We start from the raw sequence: 20,498 nt of genomic DNA, 5'->3' as shown, positions 1-20,498 counted from the left end.
TAATAGTTCGCATACCGCGTTGCTCCTGCGGCAGTGAAAAACAGCTTCATTATAGAAAGAGCAAGCTACCAACCTCAACAAATCTTTCATGATGAAGTTCACGAAACAGCTATCGTTCACGAGTTCTTGATTACATCGAAAGGTGTAATCGGTTGGTTTTTGTAATGAATCGGCGAAACCTATAAAATGCTTTGTCCCAAAGGTGGAATTTGGTAGAGGAAAGCTCTTTGTAATTTATCTGTGTAATATTCATAATAAATGTAATACACTGCAATTTTTCTTTGCCTGCACGCGAACGTAGATGAGACATATAAGATTAATATACTTTGTATGCACCTCAGATAAAACGACAAAAATTCGCAGTATATTCTGTCAAAATGAGATTACAGATAATCAAAAAAGGGCTTCTGAAGGGTTGTTTCAGTAGAATAGCTTTTGATGATCATATATGAGAATATTCCAGATAGAACTACAATTCGGTGATGATAACAAGCATGGAAGGTAGTGTTTCGCAGGAAAATTTTACGTTACCTCACAATGTAAATTAAATTAAACATAGATCTTTTAACTGTTATGTTAAAATGTTACTTTTAACCATTTGTTAAACAGTCATAAAACACTTCTAATTCTTGTTTATGTTAGGATATCCTGGCGAGTGATCTTGTCAAGAATTAGGTTAACATGTCGTAAATTCTTCTAATGTTCGATGATGTTAGCAATACAGTATTTACTTCGTTATTTTCAATATTTTCTTGTGAATAACAATATTTATGAAATTATAGTGCTAATCAAGTGGCCGTATCATGTGATCATGATGTGATTTCAGTATTACATTTTGTTTTGTAGAATGCTGAAATATGTCCTGATGTATTCCTACAAGAATTCAATAACTAATAACCTGTTATTCTCAATAATTCTAAGATATTCATTACTTTGTGTTGAACTTTAATTTCGTATCCATAACTTTCTCACGAGTGCATAAATCTGTTATGAACCCAAGTCAGTGCATAATATTATTTGAAATGCTATTAGAATATAAGAATGCGATGGGAAAAATTTATATTAAAAAAAAACAGTACTATTCCGTCTGAACATATACATTAATATCTGAAATATATTTTACTTTCCAAATTGTTTTTAATTTTCAGGTGTTATAATTTTCTCTCGGCAACCAAATTGTTTTAAGCAAAGCTATTGACTTAAATTTACTAAAATGTTAAAAACTCCTCTGTAGAATTAATTAATAGTCTTATTTAAGCAGTGCGGGTTCTGACAAATATACTTAACAGAAAATATACTATACTAAAATGGTGGTAAGTTTTTGCTCTTTGGGTTTCATGAACAACTCTTTTATGAATGTTTAATTTCCTTTTGTTCGTAGTTAACTGAACAAAATTTACAGAAAACAAAATACAAACAGATAAACAATCAAAGAGTGTCGTGGATGGATGTATTCCATCATAAAGTAGTGACTGACCAACAACTGTTTGAATACAACAGTCACATATAGAATACCACATAATAGTATGATCATGTCATATAATAATATTTCCAACTCCCCTTCATTTCTCATACTGATTTATTTAGATAAATAAAAAAAAAATTTACTTTCTTAAACTCTCTTATTCTCCAAGAGTTATCAGGGATTAGACCTGTTCATCGACGTATCCGCGAACGGGTCACAAGGTACAAAACAGAAACGGAAGGAAAATAGGCGGTGAAAATATTGACAATGGGACATTCAGAAACAAGTGTGTCCTCTATTGCCAACACCCCTATTCCCTGACATAATCATCTAATAGAGGTGGTCAAGAGAAGATAAAGACTACTTACCGGCCGGAAGAAGAGCGGGAAAAGCTAACAGCCAGGTGAGCATCTTATCGTCGGTAATCCACACACCAAATAGCCCCACGTCACGTCACTGACTGCGTCTGTGCCTTAGTCCTCCAGTCGAACAGAGCGCCGTCTGTATAGCAAGTGGCAGTTGACGGCGAACAAATCAATTACGTAGTTAGAAGGCAGGTGAATGCAGCGACACGACAGTAAGCAATAGTCTGCTTCGAGACATAAGAATAGCAGCTAAAGATAGACAGACAGGGAGAGGGAGAGATGACAACAGTCCATTAAGCTAAAATAATCGCTATTAATGAAACAATGGAACATCAACTGTCTTATAAGTTCAAACTATGTGGTAAAAAGAGAAAATGCAAGTGTGCGCAAGTACTGTGCACAATGAAACGATGATTGAAGGTTCTTAAATTATTTCCTGGTCTGAGCTGTCTACCGCTTTCATGACTACATGTCAGATCAGTTGTGTTTCGAAGTGCATTGTTCCTTCGTTTTGATGATGTCGATGCTGCTCGAAATACGAAGAATTTGTATAGAATGTCCAGAATCTATCAATAACCTTTTTCTAGGTTGTCATGGTGACAGTACTAACAAATGGCCCGCAATTGGCTGTTTTCCCACTCACTTTTATGAGAGGCGGCTGCGAAGTTGAAGTGTCTAATCAAAAGAGGTCAGCCTACCTTAAAGTAGACAGCAGACCTTCATTCTCTTTGTCCCTTCCACACTGTCCTTAACACACAAAATCTTTTCAGGAAGGAAGCTTCGATTTCTTAGCTACTCACAGAAGTGCACTGGGGGAAGGGAAGACCCTTTTCCCATCATTGACATTAAACCAAGCAATAAGGTTACACGCACTCGCCTGTTTTAGAGGACTCTGAATAAGAAGTGGGATAACCGATAGTAGTACCGAATACAAATGAAGGAAACGGCACGTCTCTAATGATAAAGCAACGAAACGATATTAGTAAATCTATTAATAATCATGAGAAAAAAAGTATTGACTGAAATGTTATAAGGTAATATGGTCGCGATGTTCGGCTTCTTAATTGTCTATCATATTGCTCTTAACATAATTAATTGTTAAATATTATCCATCATTATTATCATTGTTGAATATTATGTAAATTGGTCTGAGAACAGTAGCACCAATAAACAGAATCTTACTTTCTATGTACTATTTTCACAACTCTTTTGATTAGAAGACGTGATCTTCCCTAAGTACAGTATTCCTTTCCATTATTAGTTTTACACTATTGATACAAGGGCCGAGTTATAATGCCTCTGTAAAATGATTTAAATTATTTAAGCTATTTTAGCTGAAGAAATAGTTCGCAACGGTGTCACATCATCTGAAACTGTAATTAATGAATTAACATGTCACGATAATAGACTGCGGCGGATCGTATTCGAGACGAAAGAATACGCACGAACAAGTCATGGACATACAAATATTATTTATACTTTGGCATTAGCCTTTGAAACTTCCAGAAAAGAAAGAGAGAACAAATGAACTCAAACAGATACAGTTTACATTATTAATAATCTCCTATCCCCAATATTCCTCCAAATTAGTCTATTAATTCTCAGCACTCCAATATTGCCATATCTAACATTTCTTCTAAAGCATTTCTGAGCAAATCAATCCATCTGGTTCTTAGTCTTCCTCTGCGCCTTTTTCCTGTCATCAGTCTGCACAAAAGAAGAGATACGAAGTGATGCTCGGAACTCTGCAAAAAATGAAGGATTCTCTATAGAAAGAATTAGAGCATAACCAGATAACTTAGGCTAAAACAGAACACAAAACAATGAAAAAACCACCTTACAAAGCAGATAAGAAATGCAAAAACAAGCTACCTATAATAGCTTCTTTTGCAAAATACCAAACCTGTAATCTACTAAAGGAGATGTTAGATTATATTCTTAGAGCACTTGAAACCATTCTTGAATGATTGAGTAGCTAACCATCTGCTGGCCATTCAAATAGCTAGCAAATGATATTAATTGGTACTCTTTATAATCCTAGTACTACACAGAAATATCCTTTCATTTAAAAAGCACAATCCTCCCATTAGAATCATAAGCATATTAGACAATGTAGTTTGTCCAACAATAAGGGAAGCAGAACTCTTTCTTTTCATTCATCAAACAAAGGTACAAGAATTCACCAAAGATGTTATACATGCAGCCAACCTACGTCCGATCATAAGGAAATAAATAAATAAGGAAATAAATAAATAAAATGTTTGAAACTTGTATTCTGCCAAACACATTAAAAGACCACTAATCATATTTACAGTGATTGGAGAGAAGTCCACGGACATCCCCATCGTGCCATGTAACGAGTCCCGTCTTCGTAGCCGGTATAAAGTGAAGGAATACGATGCACCCAAATCAGTCCTAGTGAAATCAATCAACTCCCAAATCAACCAACAGTGTCCTTGTGAAATGGCAGCAAGAAGGGAATTGACAGACTTGCAGGCATATCTGTTCGGCAAATTGTTGACAAATTGGGCCATCTGAGGTCAACAATCAGTGATATCATACTGAAATGGATGAGTCATTGAACTGCAAGCGCTACACGCAATGGACGACCCATCACACTCACTGAACGTGACGGTAGAGTGCTACAAAGGATAATATGTAAAAATCACCTTTTGTCGCCGACACTTTGAAAATGAGAAGTTTCAGGCATCGACTGGAATCTGCACAAAAACATTCAGAACCGAAGCTCACAACATACGTTTCCATTGTAGGATCATAATATGCAAGCCCCGACATAAACATGCATAAACATTACCCGAATAAACATGCAGCGTCAACTTCAGTGGTGCAAAGAGCATGTACCTTACTACCGAGCAGATGATCGGGTGTGGCAGATGACGGTGAACGTCTCTTACCAGAGTGCGTAATCCTAACTTCGGAGATGGCGGTCTGATGGTATGGTCTTTTCCTGGTTTGGCCTAGGACCTCTGTTTCTGGTGCGACGAATACTGGACTCTGAGAGGTATGTGAACATTCTGGACAATGCAATGTTTCCTACTTATTGTGGAACTGACCATTGTCTCTTTCAACAAGGGCATGCACTGTGCCATACGTTTGCTGCTGTAATTGCGTAGTTTGTGGACATGAACATCACATGAATATTCTGGCCTCACAGAACCCGGATCTCAATCCTATTGTACATCTGTGGGAGATGAAGCGTTGAGTGAAGTCAAGGGGCGTTCTCCCCACAACAGTCCTGGACTTTATTACATGCCTACAAGAAGAATCGTCCAAAATGCCCATTGATTGCTATAATACGCTTGTAAAAAATATGTTGCAGTCATTATAGCGAATAGAGGTTCTATATCGTATTAAGGAGGGTGCCATGGATGTTTGTTTCTCACAGTATGGTGTCCATTGCCTTCTTTCCAAGCAGGGTATCTAAATATGGGTAAAGAAATTCAGAAATTCAGCAACTATAGACGTAACTACACTACTGATTATTAATCAATTTGTGGATATGGTAATTTCTAACAAGCTCGCTACATGTACAAAAAAAATTCATATCACTGAAGAACACAACATGCTTTCCAGAAAATTAAGGGAGCAATAACCTTCGTAGAAGATTCGGATTTTACAGATCAGCATCACCTTAGAAAATGAAAACAGTATTTCTAATAGGCATATTTACTGAAAAACAAAAGAAAACAAAGACGTTGTTGAAACGAGTGGATCTCTAATCAAGGAGTTCATATTCTTCCAAAGGAGAAAACAAATCCAATGTTCTGGATCTACTCACAGTAGAAAAATACCAATAATCTGTCTAGTCCCACAGGGAGAGGTACTCTTTTGAGTGCTCTTAAGGATCAATATGCATAATATTAGTCAGCTAGCTTTCATAGACAATATCTTCGAATACACAGGACATGGCACAGCTATGAATCTACCCTTATATTGCAGTATATGCCAAGCAAATGTCTGCTTGCATTTACCAAGCAAATACGCAACATGACATAAATTTAGTCATCAACTGATTTACTACAAATTTCACTCACGTGAATTCTGATAAGACAAAGTAAATGATAATCATAAATCTGAACAACAACAACAACACTTTAGAAACATATACATCTGTAAAAAAACAACTATCCTATAAGTTGAAGCAATTCAATACCTTCGAATTTAATTTACCTTGATGACGATATGAACTGGAATAGCCACATAAATCATCCAGAAGAAAATTTCGGAGATGTGAAAACATATCAAAATACACTAGTGTAAATTGTGAATTCAATAAACTAAATACATTAATATTATTGCAGTATAAAATAATGAAGCCTATCTTGGGAAACAAAGAGATTATACCAACTTTATCCTAAAAGAATATAAAATACTAAAGACAAAGACGAACACCTATGACATTATGCTACCGATTGCTTCGATGCTAATTATAGAATAGACAGAAGCATAAATATCGCATAGTATTCAGGATAATTAACCATATCGCATATAAATACAGAAATCACTAATCTCCGTGGAAAAGCTTTACCGTCTATAGCACCAAAAGGTTTGAGAGCATACTATAACAGAGGCATGTTATAAATTCTCTTTTAAATACCTAATGAGATGGACTGTACGTGCTCAAGCTTTCCAGAGCATTCTGGAAAGCTTGAGCACGTATAAAACACATTTTGTTTACCCTTTTCAAGATAATTAATAAACAAAATGCTTTTAGTATCCCAAAACACTATGGCATGACCTTGTCTGCTGATGGAACCGAATTTGTCTTCTTTGACGCCGCTGAACAACTGGCTTCTGCCCATTGTTTGACTGCTGTTTTGATTCTGTGCGACTGCTGTACGAATCCAAGTCACATCCATAGTAATAAATCGACGCACAAAATCACTTTTATTTTTGTTTAAACGCTCCAAGCACTATTCAGAGGTTTTCATGCGAGTGCGTTTTTTATCTTCTTTGATCAAGCGCGACACCCATCTTGCGCGAAGCTTTTTGCTTTTTCATTTGCAATTCTTCATGCAAAATATACCCAACACGTTCTTTTGAAATGCCTATAGTTTCATTTCACGCACTTTGACTAGCCGGTCATCACCACATCCTGCACTTGATCAATGATTTCTGGTGTTGTTACACTTTTTGGATGTCCTTCACATGGATCATCTTCAAGGCTGGTGCAGCCACGTTTAAACTCGGCAGCATATTTCTTAATTGTCGAAAACGAAGGAGAAGAGTGCCCATAAACTTTTATGAACTTCGAATGAATTGCTTTTGGCGTTAAACCTTCAATTGTATCCATTTCAAGCGATACAGACAACACTTTTGCTTCACACAACTGTATAAAACAAACTACTTGATATAATGACTTGCAATGTCATATGGATGCTTATGACAGATGTACCAGCTTAGAAAAAAAATCCTGCTCCTAGTGTTGCGAACATATAATATATACTCCGATTAAATGTGTATACATGTAATCGGAGTACAAGGTGAAAATATTCATCACCATTATCATAAAAATTGTGATTTTGCTAAGAATTCTATGAAAAGCCCTGTTTTTTATATTGATCTCATATAGACGGCGTTGAATCATTCTGGCAGATGAATGCAGTGTGTTTTATGACATTTAAGAAGAAGGTTAGGTTTGCTTGTTGTTCAGATTTCTGTTCATTTCTCCACAGAAAGTGGAGGAATGATGGTTCAGATGGAGAAGTTACCAAAGAAGGAACGACACAGAGCTGAATCTGAGCTTTTGTGAGACAGAGGTTCAAAATGAGTTTGTGCAGGTGGGTGACACTTACATAGGTTAATAAAAACAACCACTGCTTTCAGAAGATTGAATAATATAATGGTATCCATATAATAATAAAATCAAAATTAAGTTCCAATAGCAATGTGGAAACAAATTATTATACCAGTCAGTGACATGGATACTCACAAAGACAAATAGTTTCCAAGCAAAATGTTTGTGTAAAATATTAAAAACATTTTGTTCATGACGTATAATAAATGTCAGTGATATAAACACACATATCAAAACGTATGAATAGTGAAATAAGAAAGACGCAGGTGGAAATGGAATGGATATGTACTGATGAATGGAGGAAACAGCCCATTCTTCTTTCCCAAGTTGACATGGATCTCGGGAGAAAAATTGAAAAAGGGGAAGGACTAAATTAACTTGGAAAAGAATGACAGAAAAAGAAAGAAAGATGACTAGGTGGGAGAGAGTTCATCGAAGTATAATCACTTGAAAAAAAAAAGAGTTGGCGAACTGTAAAAAATACTTCTCTTCCTCCCTCGTGGCAAAAAAGGCCGAGATCTGTCTTTTACAGTTCATCAATTTACAGCTGATTCTACTTCGAAGTAACTCTGTCACTCATTATTCAATGATAAAAGTGCGAAGTCGTATTTCTTCCTAATATCCTCATTCTTAACATGATTCTGCCACTGATGAAATCTGCTTATTGGCCTAATTTTTCCCAGACCTCTTATATCAATAGTCTTTAGTTATATGGGAGTTCTGAGAAAATTTAAGAGAGTGAATAAATGGAATCATTAACAGAATCTAAAGTGGTACGGATACTTAAACAGAATGAGAGAAGAAAGGTCTACAGAAATAAATGAAAATAAAGTGCTTTTGTGGAAATTCTATGGCAAAACATCATATTTTTAAGTTGGTCTTAAACATAATCACATAATCACACGTAAGCATTAAGCGGTACAATTAATTTACTTGGTCACTTCAGCAAGAAGTGACCAAGAACGGTTCAGTTTTTATGTCAGTGAAAGAGTCGAGAGACGGGTAGAAGTTCTTTGGTAAAATAGCAAAACAAAAAATTAGTTTATATCACAATTTGTCACATAAAAGTTCATAACAACTTTATTATAATTCACAATACACCATCTTGTTATTCGTAGTTATTACTCTAATTTCCTATTCTCGAAAATTTAGAGCAAAATGACGATCTAAGTCAGTTGAAGGAATCATGAAAGTTTTAAAAAGTATTCTGCCTGTTTGTAATAAAAAGTAAAAGCAGAATACTGTTGTTCTTATGGAATTCCGAACTGCTAGATTCAAATATAAATACCATATAATGCATAGAAGCATCTAATATTAAAAACGGAAGAATTATCATTTATCATTAAAAGTTCATTTTGTACATTCATATTTAGAATTTTTCTAACAATTTCTCGTTACTCTCAATAATCGGCTTTATAAAATGGTTCTTAATATAGAAAAAGCTAATCGTGGATGAAATCCAAGTATGTTGTTGACAACATTCATCGGATTAGATGCTAATCGTGGAAGCCTATGATTTGCTTTATAAATCTGGATTTATTAAAGAAATCAATGGAAACTCATTCATTCATTTATTGTATTTTACATTCCTTTGAGTCATCATCATCATCATCATCAAATTCCTGCCATGTACCCTCAAGGGGTGTACAGGATATGACAGTACTACATGAAAAAATTACATCATTACTAACTTCCTATCTACAATTTTCCTCCAAATCAGTCTGTTACTTGTCAAGACTCCAACATTATCAGATCTTATATTTCTATCATCTAAGGCACTTTGTACCGTATCAATCCACCTATATCTTGGTCTTCCTCTGGGTCGTTTTCCTGCCAACCTGGCAGAGAACACTTGTTTTGCTAATCTTTCCTCTCCCATTCTATTTAAGTGACCATACCATCTGAGATTAGCTCTGCTAACGCATTCCTGGATGCTGACAATGTCAAGTTCTTTCCTAATATCCTCATTTTTAATATGATATTGCCATTGATGCCATCTGTTCACGCCTCTAATCTTTCTCAGGACTCTCATATCTGCAGTCTCTAGTCTTTGGTCAAGTGTTTTACTTCTGACCCAGCTCTCAGATCCATAAGTTAAAATTGGTTTGAACACAGTCTTGTATACAGCTAATTTAGTGTTCCGACTAATTTCTTTCTTATTCCATATGAATTTATTCAATTGACTTCCCACGATACCAGCTTTGCTGATTCTGTTGTCTATTTCTATATTTAGTTTACCATCTTCAGTAAAAATTGTGCCTAAGTAGCTGAAATGTTTTACTTGTTCCACAGGTTCTCCATTCACAACACAGTTGACATTTTCAATGATTCTGCCTATTTTCATTATCTTTGTCTTTTTATTGCTGACCTTCATACCATATCTATTACAACAGCTATTTAATTTAGTCAGAGAATCTTGCAGACTTGTAGCGGATTTATTTAGAAGTATAACATCATCCGCATAAAGCAAAGAGCTGACATTAACATCTCCAATTTTGATATCAGGTTTAATACCACTTTTCTTCATAATGTGATCCATATAGATAATGAATAACAGAGGGGATAATGTACATCCTTGTCTCACACCAGATTTAACATTAAACCATCTTCCTGTACTTCCTTCAATTCTAACTGCTGACTCACAACTCAAATAAAGACTAAGTATTGCTTGATATAATGCCCCATTGACACCAATATAACTGCAGCGTATTGAATAGCTTCTCTCTTGGCACCTTGTCATATGCCTTTTCCAAATCGACAAAACTTAAATACAGATCTTTGTTATATTCCCATGCTTTCTCGACTATTTGTCGTAAAGTGAAGATCTGATCCTGACAGCCTCTATTTGGCCTGAATCCAGCTTGTTCTTCACCAAGCTTTTCTTCCACAATTCTTCTCAACCGTTTCTCAAGTATACTTGCATAGATCTTGCCAGGAACACTCAGTAGGGAAATACCTCTGTAATTCTCACATTCAGTTTTATTTCCCTTTTTATATATGGGTACTATGAGAGCTCTACTCCAATCATCGGGAATTCGTCCCTCTGTCCAGGCTTTCTGAACTATGCAGTGCAGCCACTGTAAGACTCTTATACCACCATACTTCAGCATTTCTGGTCGAATATCATCTACTCCTGCTGCCTTTCCACATTTCAAGCCTTTGATGGCTTTTTCTACTTCAAGTATGGATATGTATTCCTGACTGCATGCCTGGTCAGTGTTTTTTATCACTGTGCTGTCATCACTGCTTGTTTCATTTAGCAGTTTTTCAAAGTAATTACTCCATACTTCAAGGATATCTTTTTCTCCTGTTTTCATTTCACCTTTATCATCTCTAATTCCTTTTACAGCACTCTTTCCTCCATTCCTAAGCTTCTTCAACAACCTCCAGAATATTTTGCCACCTTCTTGATATTTATTTTCTATATTCTTGCCAAAGTCCTCCCATGACTTTTGTTTAGCTAGTTTTACACACTGTTTAGCTTTCTTACATTTGTCTCTGTATTCTGTAAGAGTAAAAGCTGACTTATTTGCCAGGAACTTTTGATATGCTTTCTTCTTTTCCTTCACTGCCTCTTTAACTTCCTGTGTCCACCAGGGAGTTCTGATTTTTTTATCTTTGCACACAACCTCACCACATGCCTCTCTGGCAGAATCAATCAATGTTTCCTTCAGAGTTTGCCACTGAATCTCCAAGGTTTGATTCCTGTTCTCAAACTCTTTCATTTTCTTTTCAATAATATTTCTGTATTTTAGTCTACAGTTCACATCTGAGAGCTGCTCAACTTTTATTCGCTTTAAAACTTTCTTACATGTTATTCTTTTCAATATGAAATTCAATTTTATCCTGCTCAAGACTAAATAGTGATCACTTCCAATTTCAAATCCTCTGTACACTCTGGTGTCCTGCACCAGGGAGAAAACATCACTATCAACAATAACATAGTCAATGAGACTTTTCTTATTCCTAGCCTCTTCTCTCCATGTGAATTTGTGCACATTTTTATGTTGGAACATGGTGTTAGTAATAACCAGTCCATGTCCTGAGCAGAAATCCAACAGATATTTGCCATTATTATTAGCTTTGCTCTTTTCTCCAAATTTTCCCAAAATATTTTTGTATGTCTCACAATCATTTCCTACTCTACTATTTAGATCCCCAACAAGGACCAACTTTTCCTTTTTGATTGTGTCAGTTGCTTTTTCTAAAGCCTCAAAAAATTCCTCCACTTCTACCTTAGTAGAACCTTCTGTGGGACCATAGGCACAAATAAGTCTCATTGTCCAGTTCCCCATTCTCATATTTGCCCACATTACTCTACTTGAGACTGACTGCCATTCAAGAAGATTAGCCTCATATTTTGTGTTGAATACTATGGCTACTCCTTCTTTTCCTTGATTGTTATTGCCTGAATATAACATTTTGTATTTATTGCTCAGAAAGATCTCACCAGTTTTGGTCTTTTTTGTTTCAGTCACCCCTATTATGTCGATCTGGTACTTATCTAATTCCTCAGCTAGCTCCATTTCTTTGCCATTCAGGCTTCTTACGTTGATAGTACCGATCTTTAACTCTGGTGATGTTGAGTTGGGGTTTGTTTTCAGATTTGTTCCAGTAGCTGACTTTTCGCTGTTCGCCCTGGTTCCCTGGCGAAAACAACGGGGGCCTTGTTTAACCGGGCGACGCCCCAGCCGGCATGAAATTTTGTCATGTTCTACCATCATTTTTTATTCTGGTTTAACCAATAAGAATACAATTTGGTCGGCTAAATCCCAAATTGCCAGCCCATCCTCGTTCGTTCAGTATCAAAGTAGATACCCAACAGGGTGCACCACGAGAAGGTGAGGATTGGACATTAGGTCAGAAGCCCTGGTCGGTTCTCCGCATTCCTTTAAAGGCTATGTGGAGGTCTCCTCTCAGTTATACAGCTTTGACCCTTAAGCACCCCTTCCTTTGAGTTATAATTTTTATTAATTATATAGATCAAATAAATAATTCGATCTCACAAATCATATGTTTTGGAGATCAAAGTAATTTGAGTCCAGTTTATTAAATGGACTGCATATCATCCACGAAGTTCGCAGACTACTTCGAAACCTTCAGGACTATAAAAACCAAAAACGAAGATAATATTTAGTTGTGCTAGTCAACGATAAACTAATAAAGGAACTCAAATGACTGATTTGTTATAAGAAAATAACACGCATTTTCTGAGAATTTGTTTCTATTTTTAATTTTCTTCAGAAACAGCAGGTTACAAATGTGCCAATACAAATATCACGAACACTGCTTCAGTCCAGCTGGAAACATGCAATAACTAGCTTGCAGCAATCATAAATCATATGTTTGAAGATAAGTGATGTAAGAAGATAGCTGTAAGAGATGTCAGAGGATTACAAAAATGTTTCCCCAAAAACTGTTGCAGCTCTGATTGCATGAATATCAGCTTGGTTAACAGTGGATTTCTAAGCTGTAGAGTGAAGTATTGAATCCCGCTTTGTGCCAAGTCTGTTCATAAATGTGGTTAGAAATCATCTACCATGAGGTGATGTCTACTACAATTAATGAGGTGATTTCTACCACATTAACTGTTTCCCGGTTGGCCAAGAAATAAACAATGTGGTAACGGGGATCATTTTATCATTTTGTGGTTTCTTAGGTCCACAATTAATCTACCACATTAAGTGGTAGAATCTACTACTTCTACTATTGTATCTACTAATGCATCTACTACTTCATGTTGTAGATGATTCTTCATAGCACAATAAGATTATATTTCTGCTTAGTGGATGCGCGAAGAAGCTTTCCGTGGTCCCCGATTAGCTTTTGTGCTGTACAAAATGTACATTAGTATTACCAACTTTTTGGGACGAAATATAAAGACAAGTCTGCACACGATATTTAAAATGGCTCTGAATGTTTACAATGTTCTGTACAGCAACATATCAGAACACAGAATACATAGGACTAAATTAGAATCATCATGGATGATACCATCATGGATGGAAACGATCAGCAGAAAACTTCACCGAAGTTGACTCCTGTCAACTACGCAGAAGAAGCTACCGATAGAGTAGGGACAGGATCATCAATTTTGAATAACTGAGTGCAGGAACTGTTTCCCGGGCAGCACAGCTTCTAGTTACTCATGATGATTACAGGGCGTGATTATTTTGGGGATGATAAGAATTGGGGATGATGGTTTCTTAGGTCTTCTGACTTATATAAAAAAAAACATCGTTGTTTCTTAGTTTTTCTGACCTAAGAAACAACGTTTTTTTTTTTTTTTGTATATTCAATACCAATAAAAAATTGCTACATAAATTCAAATGGTGATTCTTAAGACTGTCCTTCGAACCCACGCTACGGCGCAGGAGACTGTACCATGATTAGTTGAACAAATGAGGAATGAGATTGAATGGACGAATCGAAATAACAATCCAGAATTCAATGCAGCAGATCCCTTGAGGATCTACTGCAGAGTAGATCCCAAGGGTAACTGCAAACACAGGGATGTTGCCTTTTGAAATGCAGTAGTCTATACCATGATGATTTATTACTTGTAAAGATTCCTAGATCAAGTTTTCTTTTTCATAAACACTTTGGTGGGTTCTGGAAAATTTTAAAACTAATTTTGGGATTTAGTGGAATTCAATGATGTTCAAAAGGCAAAACAAAATTATCTTTATGCAGGTTATTAAAAATTATTATCTAATTAACTTCTCTGTTCGCTAAGAGGATGCATTTTATGTTTATAAATATATAAATATGTTAACATTTCGAATTCCCGTATGCCAAAACGCCGAGATCTATATTTTGAGAGATGTTATCGATATATCCAAAAATAAACAAAACATGCCAGTTTGGTTTTTTTTGTAACATTAAATCGAATGAGTATAGATGAAGAGAGAGAAAAGTGTCTGAAAGGTGTAATTAAGTACTTTAACTTCGAGTCTGTTTTTATTATTTTATTATTTATTTATTTATTTTATATTTTATATTTTATTTTATATTTTATATAATGCTTTTAAACACTGTGGAGTTTATGAGTTGTATCGTTCTTTGTATCATGCAGATATAATTAGTTAGATACTAATGGCTGCAGGTTTAGGGTTTAGATTGTGAGGGTCTGTTTTGATCCTCGCTCTTAGTGTTTTTCAGGTAAGTGATATCCTACATGAAATGTGACGAATCGTACGATTTTTAAACAAGCAATATTATTTTAAACAAGCAATATTATTTCCTCGAGGAAAGATGTCTTTAGAAATAGCGTGCCAATTAGCGTCAGCCAGCATGTAGGAGGCCGTGAACAACCTCCTATCGGCCTACTGCTGATAACACCGAAGTCTGATTAAGGTTTACTGGAAGGCCAGATCGCCCCACCCTGTCCGCTAACGAAGAATGCTGTCGGACGGGAACACACCCATGCCGATGATACATTGTTGTCTCAAGCACGATTGTACTCCTAATGGGTAACTTCAAAAAGGGTATCAAACAGGTTCAAGCCAACTTAATTAGCAGAGATAGGTAGGAAATGTCTATAGTATCCAGGGAAGTATTACAAGGAACTATATGCACAGGCAAGTTATATCAATGTATTATTCTATAGAAAGTTTATCGCTATTATATAATACTATGAACCTTAAAACCAAGTTTAAAACCTAAATAAAATCGTAACAAAACGTAATTCTTATATATTGTGAAATGACGTTATAAAATGAGAAATAAACTTCACTCATCTATTAGACTACTCCACGTGTAAAGTTTGAGTTTGAAGTAAAGGTTTCTGAAACGCAGCAGTAAAATTCGCTGTAGGAAGATGGTGCCTTAAATACGAAACTGCATGCACGGATTGGTTTTTGATTGCGGAAAATCTTTATAGATTAGCATTCATCAGTTTATAGATTAGCATTCATCAATGAATGAAGGTTGCGGACATCATTGTAGACATTGCTATTACATTATGGACGTTTTTTCACTTGGCTATGCTGCTAATTATATATTGGGTTTTATCCTTTATCTAAGTGTAAACGAACAAGTTTGCGCCTGAAGTACTTTCAGGACTGGGGAAACTGGTGGTAAAGGTGGTATAAGTTTTTATCACTTGCCTTAGTATCTCCCATAATGCAAAGCACATCTCCTTGCGGACATGTATAATGCTACGCATTAAGGGAAGGGCCACTACGCACACTATGGGTCTGGTTCCACTGATGAGACCTCAACAAAGGTCGAATTTGCATGTACGGATAATAACTTGTATAGTTATTATCCGTGTATAATACTGGGTATAATAGCTGGGTAGTGGCCCTTCCCTTAATGCATAGCATTATACGTGTTAGCAAGGAGATGTGCTTTGCATTATGGGAGATACTAAGACAAGTGATGAGAACTTATACCATCTTTACCACGAGTTGCCTCAATCCTGAAAGTATTGTACTTCACGCGCAAACTTTGTTTGCTTACACTTGGATAAAGGATGAAACCCAATATATAATTAATTCCTATTACATGTTGAGTTTCTTTTGAAGGCCTCGATGATGCAAATCTTGGCGTATTTTCTGGGGCACTTGAATGCTACGATGTGAGGTTTTCGTTATGCACAGATTCGTTATGTTGCACATGCAACTGCATCAATTGTTCTTGATTATTGATTTTGAAGTAATGGGCAACAACGCAAGTTCATTCTTGCCCCATCCGATTTCCATACCTTCCTTGAAGGTATGATAATGTGAGGCAGTCATCACATGTCAGACAGCCTTCATGTGAGACAGTCAGAACGGCTACTCTTGGCTTTAGTTAGAAAGACATAGGTCTGAATGCCATTAAGTGAGCAATATTTATAGGGACCCTTCAGGTATAAGTAGATGTGCTTCTCTCACAAAGCAGAGGATATGGTTTTCCTGAAACTGGGATGCTGATGTAAGCAAAACTTCAAAAAATCCGATTTGAAAGCCATAATTGTACGTAGCTGAAGATCTATATCTGTAATACTAAACATCCTAGACATTCTTAAATAATGGGTTAGTGAAGTAGCATTTGAAAAATCAAACAGCGGTGAATATGCTTTCATTATTGCTGTTTTGAATTAATGTAGAATTTATGGAACTTAAAATACAAGAAAAACCATTCTAAAGGGTTTTCGTGCCTTAAATAGAATTGGAAAGCCTGTTTTTCCAAACAAAGAACATCGTCGTTTTACCGACCGAGCTATGGTGGTTTCTCTGGCCTTCTCAACAGTATGCTCGCTCTGTCATGTAACAGCGTTATTTGTTATCTCTGATGTAGCTGAATTTATAATACACAGTGAATGCGATATATGTATTTCTCTACATATATATTACATTTTAATTATTCAATATTTATTACAATTTGCTTCAGAGTTTTAAATCATTCAATTCAAACCAGGTTTTAATAAACATTTTATTGATTCGCATTGTTTCTAGTTTAAAAAACTGCAATTTGTAAAATTTTGACCATTGTCGTGTAATAGGTCTTGAAACCTCTTGCGTGTGTAAGATAAATAAATAATAATAATAATAATAATAATAAAATCCTCTAATCTCCGACAAAGTGCAAAGCTCTGCAAGAGGTTAGCGAGCAGCGGACAAAACCAAGGGACAGACTGAAAAATCAATTGAGCCACACTGAATAATATATCAAAAAAAAAACAACATAAACACCGGAAACATACTTGAAGGAAACAACAGCTCTTTCTAGACGCATGACATCTTTTTCTGGCGAACTGAATAAGTTGAAAGAAAACATACTTCTGGAATGCTTCAGATATTCTAAATGCTCTTGTAAGATAGTAATATATCAAATATATCTTGTAATATATCAAATATTAGAGAGGAGGCGAAAGTCTTAGAATATGCGTGGATTATTTTAGATCAGGAAAATTTAGATAGATGTAGCATTAATCCTACGTTTAGAGTTTTGGGTTATCAGATTAATCGTTCACATCTACAGAACACAGGACTACAATTCGTTAACGGGAGCGAACAATATTTTTGTTTCACAGTGCTTGAGCATCGTGGCTAGTTTCATAGTATGGTTTCCAGTATAAAACCGCTCATGTTTGTCATATGTCATATTATGACAAGAATTATGAAAGAATTAAACGAGGAATCAATAATAGAAAAAATTAAAAAATATAAACATAAATAGGTGTTGAAAGAATGAAAACAGAAAGATTATCAAAACAAGCCTTAAATTACAAACCATTAGGAAAAAGAAAACCAGGACATCCTCTTTAACGATTCAACGATGACTTCTAAGGCCGGAACAGGCCACTCTAGGCATAAATCCTTGACAAGCATGATGATGATGATGATGATGATGATGTTTATCATATCAGTTTTGTAGAAAGGTATTAGAATGGAATGTGAATTCTTTGTCTAAGTGATCTTCGTAAAAAAAAAAAAAAAAGACAAGTTCGTGCGCTCTCTAAGATAATATCTAAGATCAGAAAATATAATACGATCTTTATATTTTCTGATTTATACTTCAGTAAAACCCCCAAAAATGAATGTCATTGGAGTAGGTTAGTTTACTGTAGGATATAAGAAATTATAACTTTATAAATTATAAATTACAACTTTCAAGACACTTGATATTATGGACACTTGATATTATATCAACCCGAAGGATGAGCAAGCCAAAATATGTGTAGAATTTCTGAAATATTGAACGCTTAACGCGTCAGAAATTCTATGAAATTCAGTGTTACAATGAACAGAAATAAAAATCTTAGAATATACAACAATTATGATAAATCTCAGGCATGGAAACTAAATACGGGTTCTAATCATCCTCATCGTAAAAAGTGATGTTTCAACTACTTCTCAAAAAAGAACACACTCCCAAAAACAGACATAGATTATTTTAAGAATTATTTAAAATGAGTAAAATCTGTCTGATTGTATACCTTTAATTGTTAACAGAGTTAACACATATGATTGTGTGTGTGTGTGTGTGTGTGTGTGTGTGTGTGTGTGTGTGTGTGTGTGTGTGTGTGTGTGTGTGCGCGCGCGTGCGTGCGTGCGCGCATGCATATACTGCTTTATATATAACGTCAAACACACGAAACTAGGCAGGTTATTTAAGGGTATATTCTGTTTTCATTTCCTTAGTGCTTTAATCCCATAAATTGTTCATCATATCTATAATTGGAAACACCAGTTTGAAATGCGCTCTATGATACGGAGAATCTTTATAAAGACTTTTCCACTGAAGGTGCATTTTAACGGACAAAATACTCCAGACTCATAGCTTTAGTTGCTCTGTAATTCCCACAGCCTCCACGTTTACAAAATCAATATTCAAGCATATTGAGGCTATATAACGAGGAGAATTAAAAAGTTAGGGAATGCTAATAGTATTCCCTAACTTTTTAATTCAAAATTCAATTCAATTTTAAAAAAATATATTACAAATTGCTTTTGTCCATTGTTAACAGAGTGATTTATTACAGGCATTGTAGGCATTCTGGTATATATAAATTTAATTTATTAACAAGTAGAGAGCCAAAAGGATTAAGTTTAAAAAATTTATGACGCTGAAATCTTTGGCATCGGAGTTGCCTTGGCTAAGTAAAAGACACGGACTCCTCAAACGGGATACAAACGTGATATTTCGGTTTAGAGAGAGAGAGAGAGAGAGAGAGAGAGAGAGAGAGAGAGAGAGAGGAGAGAGGGAGAGAGAAAGAGAGAGAGAGAGAGAGAGAGAGAGAGAGAGATTCTTTGTTTTGCAGTATGGCAAGAAACTCATGTGAAAGGTGTGAGTAACCTATCATTTTAGGACTATTTAATTTCCAAACCGTTTAGCTTGCAAAACACGAAGTCATACAAACATATCTTGTCTATAAAATAAAAAATGAAGATTTATTTTAACTTTTTTATGTCACTGTGCTCACAAGCACAGTCTACTAAGCGAAGGAAGAAATAAAATAAGCACCTAAGGAACCGGCATGAGAATGAGATACAAATTCAACACATGAATCTGAATGTTAGTGCAAAGGGCCCTCTTTTCTCTCAATGATGTTTTCAGTACTCTTGACGATTTTCCTAATCTTATACTTATACATCGTTGAAATTAGGGTGCAACTACTAAACGCCATCATATATTATATATCTGAAAAACAATATTGATGTGGTACTTAAAACTTCGTTTGAATGAATCACCGAAATGAAATTAGCATCACTAATTTCTTTCAAAGATGAGCATTATTTATACCTACGAGGTGTCTTGTTTATGTTTAAAGAATACATCAATAAAGCACCTTTCATGTCACCTAAAAGCACATAACTTATGAAATCATTGCTCTTTGCAGGTGTTAGAAATTTTGCTATTTGCTTTCTCGATCGCTGACAACGCTCAACAGTAATACTGAACTTTACACGACAGCAGGTAGATTAACGGTTGGACAGCATTGTCATATCCATCTACGAGAAAGCCGTGATTTAGGGACATGCTCTGTACAACTTGCTGCTGTATAAGAGGAGCAGCTGAGTTCGTGGGGGAGAATGTAGCGTGCATTCAACTTACACACCTGTCGTTCTTTTCCTTCACGAGATGGGCAGGGTGTGGTGCATGTTCTAGTAGCTTGGAAAAGGCAGCTAAACAGCAATCGAAGCAGAGAATATTTTGATTGCCTCTACTCTTCATTTTAGTTTCTCTTCTGGAGATAGCGTTCTTAATGATAGCGGGTTTATGGATGATTTACGGGACAAGAATTCTCATTAACAACTCTTGAGTGGCAGATGGCAGATAAAGGCATTTTGAGCATAAGCATATACTTTCTCCATCTTAGATTTTATGTAAACATTTCTGATACACAACAGTTCCGGAT

At 35.6% G+C, this 20,498-nt stretch overlaps 1 protein-coding gene across 1 annotated transcript in view; it reads right to left on the bottom strand.

The window, feature by feature from the left end:
- Window positions 1-3,486: 3,486 nt before the first annotated feature.
- The window catches only part of LOC150100472 (protein CFDP2-like), a 35,890-nt gene continuing 18,878 nt past the window's right edge, over window positions 3,487-20,498 (bottom strand). The window contains exon 2 of the mRNA XM_090402660.1: window positions 3,487-3,633. Within this exon, the coding sequence (XP_090258786.1) occupies window positions 3,487-3,633 (147 nt within the window). The remainder of the gene's footprint in view (window positions 3,634-20,498) is intronic.

This window comes from Typopeltis vanoorti, chromosome 13 (genome assembly GCF_054136105.1).
Source record: "Typopeltis vanoorti isolate ZY-2024b chromosome 13, IOZ_Tvanoo_1.0, whole genome shotgun sequence".
Taxonomy (NCBI): Eukaryota; Metazoa; Arthropoda; class Arachnida; order Uropygi; family Thelyphonidae; genus Typopeltis; species Typopeltis vanoorti.
The sequence above is the reverse complement of the archived record's forward strand: the minus strand, read 5'-3'. Positions and strand labels throughout refer to the sequence as shown.